Here is a 12,821-nt window from a genome sequence, read left to right as displayed (position 1 = left end):
AGTTATCCCAGTCAAATATAGTCAACTCTCAGAACAGTTTTAAAGTTAAATAAAGATAGGCATTTAAATCATCTGATATTTACTATCCAAATCTGGCCTTTTCAGCTATCACAGTACTTGGAATGTGCATTATATTTCCAGGTAAAATTTTTTTGCTCATTCTATTGAATCTTGTTAACATTTATACTAAAGGACAAGCAATTCGCCTATCCTGATAAAATATATTATAGCTTCCTGAATCCTTTGCATTGAGAATAAATGCCAACTTGTTTTGGTATCCATTACCACTTTCAAATTGCGTTATATGATATAATGAAAATGTGAGTTCTTAATTAGCAGGATCTGTTTTGTTCCAATGTACAACAGTAGAAGAATTTTTGAACATGCTGCAGCTGTTACCTATAGAGGAAACAAGTTTCACCTTACTAAGAGGAGCTGCACAAGTACATATGTTCCTAAGGACAGATCTTTCAGTGTTTCCTTAAGCAATACTATTTCATAATGGACTTCACATTGAATATGGCAAATTTTACCATTGCTGCCCACTCAATTTCTGCCTCTAGGTTGTTTTTAAAAGAGAAGATGAAATTTTTAAGGGCAATGAGGAGTGGGGGTGGAGAAAGCATCTTTTATGAGAGATGCAATATTTATCAAAATTATAATGAAATATGCCTATATACATATATCTAAGTATTCATTTAAATATTGTGTGTGTGTCTCTGTATACATGCTGTGCCCAGCAACCATTTGTATGAATATAACCTGAAGGCAGCCACATGAAATGACAAAAATGAAAAAATTTAAACTTATATACTAATAGATAGTACAGATGATATAGAAGGTAGAACAGTAGCCACAAATAACATAATAAATCCTTTGCTCATGGGATTTTTTGCCGAGATTTGAGGCCTTTAAACATCAACCAATTATGGTAAATGTTTAACTGTAGGAGTTCAGGCAGACAGCCAAATTCTGGTTTCAAAGCTACTGCTAGTTTTAGCTTAAAGAGTTTCTCATTTTTAAGGAAAAGCATTTCTGGGTACTGGCTATACCCTATTGTGGCTATAGCTACTGAAATTTGAATAAGTGGATTAATTAGACCATAGCTCCTGAAGAAATGGGCCCTGCCGTGTTATCTGAAATGTGGCCAAGAAAGGGCTACTTGGAGTCCTAGGAAAATACTTCCCGTTTATGACTTAGCTCTATTTACCTAAAGTTCGTTTATTGCCACAGACACAAAGTAAAGAGAGAGAGTGTTCTTAGCCAAGTGTCTACAAAAACAGCAATGTTGCGGGGAGGGGAGCAAAATGACCATTTTAGCCTTTTCTTGTTCAGAAAGCCAGGTATTCGAAATAAGTGCACGATAGCCAAACTCCTCCGCCCCACAGGTACATTTGCTTTCTTACTAAGCTTATTAACTCAATTACCAATCTGCATGAAGCTGGGTTGAACATTAGCCCTTCCTGAAGACATTCCTACCCTCTTGTGGAAGCACTAACAAATGGGTAGAAGAAAAGAGCCTAGATAATCCACACACTGGATTTGCAGCCTCGGAATATTTGAGATTCAACTGCTAAAGCCTCTTTGGTATAGACACAATAATGAGGGGGCTACTGAAATGACTTTTCTTTAGTCCATTTTGTCTCCTTTATCTCCTTGAGGTACCCCGTGGGTCTCTTCCCGTTCCTTCTTCACAGACCCTTCTGCACAGCCCCAAAGCTCCAAACCTTATCCCACTTCCCTAATGTCTCCCATTCACCACCACCCTCCCCAACTAAAGTCCCCTCCTGGTCACCACCAAAGCCCGGAAAAGTGCAATGCACACAATGCCTCCCTTATAGGGCTTGAGCTGGGAACTGGGCATGCTCAGTAGCCAAATCAGAGGGTTTTTTTTCTTCTTTCGGTCGCAAGTGCGGCATCTCTCTCAGTCCCACACCTCTCTTTCCTCTATCCCTATCCCTTTTCCCCACCCCCAGCTCCTTAATCACCCTGCTTAACTCATTCTGCACCGAAGGCTCCCAGAGATCTAAAGTGCGATGAATTAACCTGTCTCCTCCTAAACCCACTAAAGGGTCTCACTTTGGGCTAAAGCTTCACACTTTTGTCTTAAAGCCCCCAGCCCCTTTTGAGCAGACAGGTAGGGGGAGTGCGAATACTGCTGGATCCCAAGAAACTGGTCCCAAGAAAGCTCCATCCAGGATCGCCCGCTACCGAAGTATTCCTGGAGCCCTCTGTTCTGCGGGGTGACAGTGAGCCAAAGGTACCGTACCCGTGATACAAAGCCCAAGTTCGATTGTTGCCTTTGAATGTCATTGTTGTTGACTCACCCCCCTTGATTCTGGAATTATTCAATTCCGCGTAGACTCGACGCCCCTCTCTACCTCCCTCGATCCCCCTCCCCCCAGGCTCTTCCGCGTTTCTTTGGCTTTGCCTGGGTTCTTGGTTGCTCTCTCAAAGGAACGCCCCGGTAGTGTGTGTGTGTGTGTGTATGCGCGTGCCTTCGTTCTTAGGGAACTGGGGGAGGAGAAAGGACTCGAGTGTGCGTGTAAGTGGTGGGGGGATGGAGGCTGTCGCGCCCATGTTGGGGGACTGGGGTCTCTATGCTTGAGGAAAGGGGTCGCTCCTACCTAGGGGGTGTTTTAGGCAAGAAAGAGGAGGCAGATGCCGGGAGGAAAGTGCGCTGTCTTTCCCGGAGTGTGGGTAAAAGAGGAATCAAGTGGGGGTGTCTTGGTGAGGGACGGGGAGGCCTCAGGAATGCGCGGGGGTCGAGATGGTTGAGTGGGGGAGCTGCGAGTCTGCGGGGGGGGGGACGGAGGGCGGGGGCGGGGGCGGGGATTCGCCGCGTGTATGTAAAGGTGCAGCCCGTGTGCGAGGGGCTGGGTGCACGCGCGGTGTCTGGCCGAGTGCGCGCGCACGCCGCTGCCCGCCTGCGAGGGCTGCTCGGTGGGTCTGACAGGCGAGCGGGCGCGGAGGAGCTCGAGCCGAATCACGTAGAGACCATCGCGGAAACTGCAGCGCGGATCGCAGCGCGGCGCGGCGCGGCGCGGCGTACCCTGCGAGAGCCGCCGGCTCCAGAGGTGGGTGAATTTCCAGCGGGGGCTGTGCGAACTGCACTGACACGCGCTGCCTCTTCCCCGCTCGGTTTAGCAGCGCGCGCGCGTGTGTGTCTGTGTGCGCGCGCGCGTGCGCGCGGAGGAGGGTAGGTAGCTTATTATTTTTAGTTTTGGTCGTGTTGCTTTGGGGCCGGCTGAGGGGCCAAAGCGGCCGTAGTGGTTACCCCTCCAGCCCCCCACCCTTCGCTTGCATGCCCACGGCGCGGCAAGTCCCTGAGGACGGAAAGAATCTGGTATCCTTAGCATCGCTGCACCCCGCGCGGCCAGGGCGGCGGGGAAAGTGTCCTGCTCTAGGGCGGCTTGGGCTTGGGCTATTAGGGCCGCTGCGCTGGGCTGGGCTTTGTTTTCTGCGCCCCCGTCGCAGGCACTCTAGGCGGACGTGGATCTGGGGCTCCCAGCAGTGGCCCGCGAGCTGGTCGGAGATTGCTGGCACCCAGCAAGACAGGGAATACAAGAGAAGCCGGTGGGTAACTCTAAAAGCCCTGCAAAGCCGGGCAATCGCTGGCAGCGCGACTTTGCAAGATGCCCAAATGTTGAGCTGGTTTCTGGCTTGGTGAGAGCAGCATTATGTGGCTGGCCAGGGGAGGGGGGCTCGGCAAGGGGGAACCGGGGCCGCCGCTCTTGGCCACAGAGCCACGGGGTCACTCTGCCTGTGACAAGCGGACCAGGGACTCCCCAGTGGCCATCGCCCTCATGGCTTGAGCTGGCCATTTCTTCTCCCTCAAACACCGCATGCCCTGGTCTAGAGAGGCCGATGGAAACTCCAGCAGCTGCCCCTTGTGGGACGAGAGCGCGCGGAGAAATGTGTGCGCAGCGGGGCTGAATCAGGCCCCCGCGACGTCTCAAGCGGTCCCCGCCTCCGCTGCCCTGCCCACGAGGCCGCTGCTTGGGCCCGGGACCGAGGAGGGGGCTGCGTGCCGGCTCCGGGCATTGGGATGCGGCAAAACATTGCAGTACTCGCCATCGCCAGCGGCCCCTCCAGCCGCGTCGCTGCCGGCCCGAGGTAGCGCACAGGGGTTGGCAGTGACCGAGTCTCTCCGCGGAGTCCCCCACCCCCGCCCCAAGCGGGCCGACGGAGATTTCTCCTGCCAGCTCCAGGGGAGCCACCTTGGCCCACCTTCCCCAGTCGTCGGCCTCCCGCAGGCCAGTTCCCTCCTCACGGGCGCGGAGCGACAGGCGCGGCACTCTGGTGGATGCCCGATTTGTGGTAAGGCTACGTTTGTGCGGTCGTGACCGGCGGTGGGAGCCTAGAGTGTTGAGGGGCACAGAGAGAGAGAGACGGAGAGGCAGATAGGGAAACTGGCCGCTCTTGTCAGCCGGAGAGATGGCTTCTGGTACCCAACTCATACTTTGTGGGCTTTTATTTTTTTACCTTTTTTTTCTCTGATTTTAAATTGTGCATGTTTTCTTGGTACCATGTGAATGTGAAGTTTCTTTCGCTTATGTTCAGTGCCCCTTTCTCCTCTTTCCGGTTCTCGTCTCCTAGTTCTTTTTCTTCCTTTCTCCACTTCTCCGTGGTCTCTTGCCGTTTCAGTCCCTCTTCCCTTTTCTCCTTGGCGGTTCGACTGGACTCCCCCTCTCCCTTGCCTGAGCCTCCAGCTGTCTTCGGCTTCCTCTGTTTCACGCGAGCTGCCTTTGGGAACTTCCTAGCTGGTCCCTGCGCCTTTTCCCCAGTGCTACTTCAAGTAGAAATTATGAGGAGGAGGGCAGCTCGTTATGCAATTTCAGATCTGTTGATGCTTCTTGTTCTTGTTTTTGTACTGAATCCAGGTTATTCGGGCTTTTGTCTTTTGCTTTGTTCTTTTAGTTTGGTTGCTTTTTGGTTTCTTTTTGGGAGGGTAGGGGGTAGTAACAAGAAATTCAACTGAACCAGAGTAACTGTTGAAAGCCACATCTATAGCAAGGCAAAAAAATCAAGTCAATTTTTGATTTTACAATGAAAGTTGTTTTGGATGATGTCATACTTAAGAATTATGACTTCTTTTTGCACTGCCAATCAAGCTATTACAGTGAATAGGGGAAACGCACGTTTATATGGCAGCCAAGGAGCATCTTGGCAGTGCTGGCTGTATTCTGAAACAAACTACTTAAAATGCACATCTTCCTGGGTCGTGGCTAATGGATTGTCTACCTTGAGACATGTTTGATTTTACCACTAGCTGATTCCTCCTGGGCAAAATAAACAAAGGAGTTTCTGTGTGACACTTCTTTCTTTGTATCATTCCCTCATTGTGTGTTCCTGGGTAATTTATTTATTTAATTAATATTTGGTGGTAACCATATTGAAATTGCAGCCAGCTTCGCATTCAAGGTGGAAAAGACTCACATGGCTAGAACTGCATCAACAAAATGCACAGTGCTTATGGTTCCTTTTAATCTTTTCCATGAAGCATTGCATATAGTTGTGTATGCATGCAGTATTTAAGGAATTGGCTACAGTGGGTTAATTTGCTAAGCATTAAACTCTACTAAGTGATTCTCGATTTGTTTATAGACAAGAGACATGAGGTGATAATATTGAGAAGGGGATGTTTGGGAACTGATGATCTTAAGTCAAACATTTTCAAACGTTTGTTGTACTAAATGTATCATCTGGCACTGCAGATAAAGCCACTCAAGGATTGTCGTGTGTGAACTCCTCTTCCTCAGCAGTGGCAGTCTGTGGTCAAAGTGAAGGAGATAAGCAATTGAGCCAAGTGTCAGTCGGACCTGGATTCAAAGGGGCACACAAAGGAGTGGGAGAGGGCAAGGCAGGCAGAACCATTTCTTGGGAGTGAGAAAGCTGTCTGGACATCAGCTAGGCAATGCAGGAGCAAGCAGGTTTCTCTCCTGCTTTCAGGGACCCAAAGACAAAAGGCTTTTTCCCTTTTGGGGATATGACTGACAGGAAACTAGATACCGTTTGTTTACCTGAAAATAAAATTTGGCCATCCCCTACTGGGTTATTTTTTTGGAACCTCACAGTGTCATCTGTGCTTTTTAAGGCATCAGTGTACAGGAGTGAACTGATTCATGGCAGTGTGCTTACCTGTGGGCTGAAACTCAGGCAGATCTCTTCCCAGGACTCCTCCACCTCGGTCTTTTGACTGTCCTCTTTAAAACAACCCAGTCCTCCCTTTGCCATCCTCCACCGAACTCAGGGCTCTGCTGGGCCTCTTATCAAGCTGAAGCCTAAAGAGTAGACGTCTACAAATAGAAATGCCTTGTGGTGCTAGCTTAGTGGCGTGCAGGATGCTCTGGGATCAGTCATTAGAGCTGCAAATAGGAAGCTTAAGGTTTGTGTTCAAGGATGGAGTTTGGTGGTCCACGTGGAGAAAATATTTTCAGATTGTTAAGGTTTAAGCATGATCTCCAGTCTTTTTCCCTGTTGTTTGTCATGTGCTCTGCACATGTAAATTTTGTATAAACTACAGGTATGGAAAGAAAATGTATGATATTTTTGGTGGTTATTGTTCAACTGAGTGAGAATGCCTGGAGTTTTCAATGCCTTAAAAATACGAAGCTTAATAATTACAGCCATGTGTTTGCTATGGTATGATGTAAACAGAAATAATTTTTCAAGTCATGATCATTGAAAAAATGTTTTCTTTTTATTTTTTAGATTATTTCTCTTTATTCAGAAGCATAAAGTTGTTTGCTGAGTGCAAGAAGATGTTTCTTTGGCTCTTTCTGATTTTGTCAGCCCTGATTTCTTCGACAAATGCAGATTCTGACATAACGGTGGAAATTTGCAATGTGTGCTCCTGCGTGTCGGTTGAGAATGTGCTCTATGTCAACTGTGAGAAGGTTTCAGTCTACAGACCAAATCAGCTTAAACCACCTTGGTCTAATTTTTATCACCTCAATTTCCAAAACAATTTTTTAAATATCCTCTATCCAAATACATTCTTGAATTTTTCACACGCAGTATCCCTGCAGCTGGGAAATAATAAACTGCAGAACATTGAGGGAGGAGCCTTTCTTGGGCTCAGTGCGTTAAAGCAGTTGCACTTGAACAACAATGAATTAAAGATTCTCCGAGCTGACACTTTCCTTGGCATAGAGAACTTGGAGTATCTCCAGGCTGACTACAATTTAATCAAGTATATTGAACGAGGAGCCTTCAATAAGCTCCACAAACTGAAAGTTCTCATTCTTAATGACAATCTGATTTCATTCCTTCCTGATAATATTTTCCGATTCGCATCTTTGACCCATCTGGATATACGAGGGAACAGAATCCAGAAGCTCCCCTATATCGGAGTTCTGGAACACATAGGACGTGTTGTCGAGTTGCAGCTGGAAGATAACCCATGGAACTGTAGCTGTGATTTGTTGCCTTTAAAAGCTTGGCTGGAGAATATGCCATATAACATTTACATAGGAGAAGCTATCTGTGAAACTCCCAGTGACTTATATGGAAGGCTTTTAAAAGAAACCAACAAACAAGAATTATGCCCCATGGGCACGGGCAGTGATTTTGATGTCCGAATCCTGCCTCCATCTCAGCTGGAAAATGGCTATACCACTCCCAGTGGTCACACTACCCAAACATCCTTACACAGATTAGTGACCAAACCACCGAAAACGACAAATCCTTCCAAGATCTCTGGAATTGTGGCAGGCAAAGCCCTCTCCAACCGAAATCTCAGTCAGATTGTGTCTTACCAAACGAGGGTGCCTCCTCTTACACCTTGCCCAGCACCTTGCTTTTGCAAAACACATCCTTCAGATTTGGGACTGAGTGTCAACTGCCAAGAGAAAAATATACAGTCCATGTCTGAACTGATGCCGAAACCTTTAAATGCCAAGAAGTTGCACGTCAATGGCAATAGCATCAAAGATGTGGACATCGCAGACTTCACTGAGTTTGAAGGACTCGATTTGCTCCATTTAGGCAGCAATCAGATTACAGCGATCAAGGGAGACGTGTTCCACAATCTCACGAATTTACGCAGGCTGTATCTCAATGGCAATCAGATCGAAAGACTCTATCCCGAAATATTTTCTGGCCTTCATAACCTGCAGTATCTGTATTTGGAATACAATTTGATCAAGGAAATCTTAGCAGGCACCTTTGACTCGATGCCAAATTTACAGTTACTGTACTTAAACAATAATCTCTTAAAGAGCCTGCCTGTTTATATTTTTTCTGGAGCACCCCTTGCTAGACTGAACCTGAGGAACAACAAATTCATGTACCTACCTGTCAGCGGGGTCCTTGATCAGCTGCAGTCTCTTACACAGATTGACTTGGAGGGCAATCCGTGGGACTGCACTTGTGACTTGGTGGCATTAAAGCTGTGGCTGGAGAAGTTGAACGACGGGATTGTTGTGAAAGAGCTAAAATGTGAGACGCCTGTTCAGTTTGCCAACATTGAACTGAAGTCCCTCAAAAATGAAATCTTATGTCCCAAACTCTTAAACAAGCCATCTGCACCATTCACGAGCCCTGCACCTGCCATTACGTTCACCACCCCACTGGGTCCCATTCGAAGTCCTCCTGGTGGCCCAGTGCCTCTGTCTATTTTAATCTTAAGTATCTTAGTGGTCCTCATTTTAACTGTGTTTGTTGCTTTTTGCCTTCTTGTTTTTGTGCTCCGACGGAACAAGAAACCCACGGTGAAGCATGAAGGCCTGGGGAATCCAGAGTGTGGCTCCATGCAGCTGCAGCTAAGGAAGCATGACCACAAAACCAATAAAAAAGATGGACTGAGCACAGAAGCTTTCATTCCACAAACCATTGAACAGATGAGCAAGAGCCACACCTGTGGCTTGAAAGAGTCAGAAACCGGATTCATGTTTTCAGATCCTCCGGGACAGAAAGTCATTATGAGAAATGTTACCGACAAGGAGAAAGATTTATTACATGTGGATACCAGGAAGAGACTGAGCACAATTGATGAGTTGGATGAATTATTCCCAAGCAGGGATTCCAATGTGTTTATTCAGAATTTTCTTGAAAGCAAAAAGGAGTACAATAGCATAGGTGTCAGTGGCTTTGAGATCCGCTATCCAGAAAAACAACAAGACAAAAAAAACAAGAAGTCGCTGATAGGCGGCAACCACAGTAAAATTGTTGTGGAGCAAAGGAAGAGCAGTGAGTATTTTGAACTGAAGGCAAAACTCCAGAATTCCCCTGACTACCTACAGGTCCTTGAGGAGCAGACAGCTTTGAACAAGATCTAGGTCATGCAATCTTACTTCATACAGAGGACATTTATTTAATGATGAAAGTGCCTTTTGTTGACTTCTAACTTCCAAATACTATATTATCAATAGGCATAGAGGCAGGTGTTTCCAAGGGTGTCTCATTAACTGTAGCTGCAAAGATGTGTCCAGTAGAAGAGAATTTCCTTAATAGATTTTACTACATAAAACCTATACTGTGGAGTCCTGTGGGGATACTGCAAACTCTATTGCCAAAGGGATGCTTTATATACATAATACACTGAATTTAACCTCAAGAGGCAAATCTGTTTTGTACCCCAATGCAAAACCTTCGTCTCTTTGTGCTTTGTAAAGCAAACTCAAGAAAACTGGTACCAGTGTTTGTACCTAGCTGGGTCCTTCACCTTGCACGTAGATTAAGTTGGTGGAACTGGAATAATCCTTTTGATTTGTGGCATTGTAACAACTCTGTGTAAAGATTATCTGAAAAGTAAAAAAAAAAAAAGCATGCAAAGAGAGAACATTCGATAGTATTTGTAAATCGGTAACCTTTATGGCCTGCATCTTGAAACCACTGGATTTATAATGTTAAATTGTGCAAATATTTGTTTAAAATATACCATGCATTACATAACTATAAAATAAATTTGAACACTTTAAGCATTACCTGTCTATACATAAAACCTAAAAGAGAAAAAAAATCAATGTGAGTTACATAGCGTTTGTGGTGATCTGAAGAAATACGTGATGTCTATCAGAATTAAACATGGCTCAAATTAAACTAACATTAGAGTTTGTTCTCAGTTACGTGAAATACCCACAATCCTTAAAGGTTGTCCAAAATTAGCAAAGTGCTTACCGTGTGAGCGCACCCAAAGCTATTTTTGTAACATAATTCATATTTATGAAGTTCTTTGTATACTAAATAGGAAAATATGTACTCCTTAATATGTATTTAAGATGCCTGAATTGTTTTCCTGATCACAGGGAATTTATCAATAAGTATAAATTTAGACAGAAAAAGTATTCCAAAATGAAACCGAAGCTTATGTGTACAGAAATATTCTGGACATTGTGATCAGGTATAATTTAAAAATAAAACAAACAAAAAAACCAAAAAAGAGACAAAAATACAAAAAAACCAGTTCTGTGCTATTCTTGAGAATTTAGCATATTCAGATTTGTTACCAGCTGTGCATTTTAAAATAGGTTCCTTAGTTTTATAGTATTGTGTCTGGGGCAGTTGTTATTTGACATCAGTTGTCTTGCTTTTCAGGATTCTATGAGCTTAATTCAAATAGTTTTCACTACAAATACTTAAAAAGTTAGTGAGTAAGGTTAATAGTTATATCTCGTCTGCATCGGTATCCTGTTCTTTCATCATTCTGACTACTATCGGATAATCAAGTAGAACAGTAAACATCATGGTAATCTTGGCTGTCGAAGCCACACTGTAAAATGCTATCATTGGTCTCAGATGAGTTCAGTCTGCAACTACAACTGGATATGCCACTGTGTTTGCTTGTGCTGTTAACTGCTAGCCCAAATTGGTCACAGGAAGGAAGGCCTTGATAATGGGAGATATTTGAAGACTTTTAGGAGTTCCTAATTCGTGGAATGACATCCCGAAACACATTGCCTTCTTGGCCTGCCTGCATATGTATATTTTTTGTGCTCCCTCTACTATAATTACTGTATTAATCAGTAAGATGACCCAGAAGGTAAACATAAACATTCTTCATGAATTTCAAATGGCAGATGTTTTGGTGCAGCTTCCAAAAATGATATGATGGTTAAAGTTGTAACAGCAGTCCCTTTATTAATTACTAATTTCAGGGCTTTCTATGTTTGTTCCAAGATAAAAAACAAACAACTTGGCATTCTTGGAGGTGTGTGTGTGTGTGTGTGGGTGGGTGTGTGGATGTGTTTGGGTGTATATGCATACATATAGATAATTTGGAGATTTGTTTTTAATGGCAAAAAAAATTGTCTCCATATGTATGTGCTGGTGCTCTTAAAACTTTAATGTGTAATTTTAATTTTCTTGACAATGTCTGTGAAAACTTTATATGAATATTAAAAAATACAAATAAATACTTGCTTTCTGATCTTGAAAGAAAAGACATGAAGATGTGTGCCCAACAACTTGTTTTCATCTACAATTTCATAAGGACTTTTAATATGCCATTACCGTGCTGGCATGTATTCATGGATTAAAGGGCTCCTAGTGCATACTGGCAGGATAAAGATGCAAAGGCTTCAAAGAAAGTGTTTTAGTTTATCCTGTCAATAAAGTATGGATTGAGGAATCTTAAGTGGACACTTATGGGAGGAACCGGAAAGCTCCGTCCATGATCGCGGGATAATAGGTCATTGGGATGCCTTTTATTCAGTGTGGTGATGCTTTGAAGCTGTTTCAAGGTTTCTGCAGAGTTGTCAATGGCAAGAGTACCTACCACCATCTCAAATCTTGCTGTAGCATAGTGGCTATCTCATAGGCTTCTGCTGAAAGTTATAAATGTTCAACTATTTTTTTTAAAGTAAATGTATGTGGTTATTTGGAGGTTCTAATTGTAAGTGAATGACAGTAACAAATCCTTGGTTAAGGCTGATATATTTTCCTTAACTAAAGTCATTGTGCCTACATTATACAGTGTATACTATTTTGCACCTGTCTCTTGTTAGTTCGACTTGTACATTTTATGATAATATAGTTAGGCATAAGTTTTGAGTTGAGTACAAGCGCAGTTAAAATACTGTATCTACATTTTGTTGGCTTCAGGTATAACCTTGATGTTAGTTTAACCCCTTGAGGAATGATATATATATATATATATATATATATATATATGTAAGTACAGCATTTTTGGTAGAATTTGATTCAGATCTAGAAAAATCCAAGAACTGCTCACTTGTAATGTGGTCTGACACATCATGGGCTTCTTGGCATTGTATCATGTGCTTGGACTCTGTTAGAATGGTTGCAAAGAAAATTAGATTATACAAAATCAGTGAAAGGGTTGAGATAATATATTATGTCCATGTAATATAAATCAAGTTTTAAATTATTTTTTTATGAAATCAATAAAGATGATTCAATTCTTTAAAAGTAAATCTTTGTGTAATTTTATGAGAAAGCAGCTATTAAAATACAGTGATTCAAATCTATACAGCAATTTATATTCCATATTTAGTTTTCCATTCTGAATAATAAACTGAATAAAAATATTAATTAGAAAATCATTTAAGACCAGCTTTCTTTTGTTGCTTTTTTAAAACATTTAATTTCTTTAAGCCGTAAGGATGCATAAATTATACAGGGCATGGCCTCATGAGTAACATCAACAGGTATTGCCGAAAGAAAACATCCAGAAATGTATGGCGTTAATATTGAGCTATAATCTATTTTGCATGACTTCTACATTGACATTGTATGAAATGAGCACAGTGAGGTTTTTCTTGTTGTTGTTGATATTGTCGCATCCAAAGAGCTGGGGAGAAATACATTAAGAATGTATTTATAGTCAGTATTTTGAAATAAAGTAAAGAAAACACATT

The 12,821-nt window shown here is 43.3% G+C and overlaps 1 protein-coding gene across 7 annotated transcripts; it reads left to right on the top strand.

The window, feature by feature from the left end:
* Nucleotides 1–1,499: 1,499 nt before the first annotated feature.
* On the top strand, nt 1,500–11,357 carry SLITRK4 (SLIT and NTRK like family member 4). 7 transcript variants are annotated; one of them, XM_070258696.1, is made up of 4 exons: nt 1,907–2,260; nt 2,957–3,576; nt 3,860–4,320; nt 6,715–11,357. In XM_070258696.1, exons 2-4 carry the CDS (start codon nt 3,305–3,307, stop codon nt 9,279–9,281), a joined length of 3,300 nt encoding a protein of 1,099 aa, XP_070114797.1. In that variant the 5' UTR covers nt 1,907–2,260; nt 2,957–3,304; the 3' UTR covers nt 9,282–11,357. The 7 variants fall into 7 exon arrangements, with proteins under 7 accessions (XP_014584720.1, XP_070114797.1, XP_070114798.1 ...); XM_005614560.4 differs by lacking the exon at nt 1,907–2,260 and adding an exon at nt 2,493–2,545; XM_070258697.1 differs by lacking the exon at nt 3,860–4,320 and having other exon boundaries at nt 1,927–2,260; nt 2,957–3,077.
* Nucleotides 11,358–12,821: the final 1,464 nt, after the last annotated feature.

This window comes from Equus caballus, chromosome X, assembly GCF_041296265.1.
Source record: "Equus caballus isolate H_3958 breed thoroughbred chromosome X, TB-T2T, whole genome shotgun sequence".
Classification (NCBI taxonomy): domain Eukaryota; kingdom Metazoa; phylum Chordata; class Mammalia; order Perissodactyla; family Equidae; genus Equus; species Equus caballus.
The sequence above is the reverse complement of the archived record's forward strand: the minus strand, read 5'-3'. Positions and strand labels throughout refer to the sequence as shown.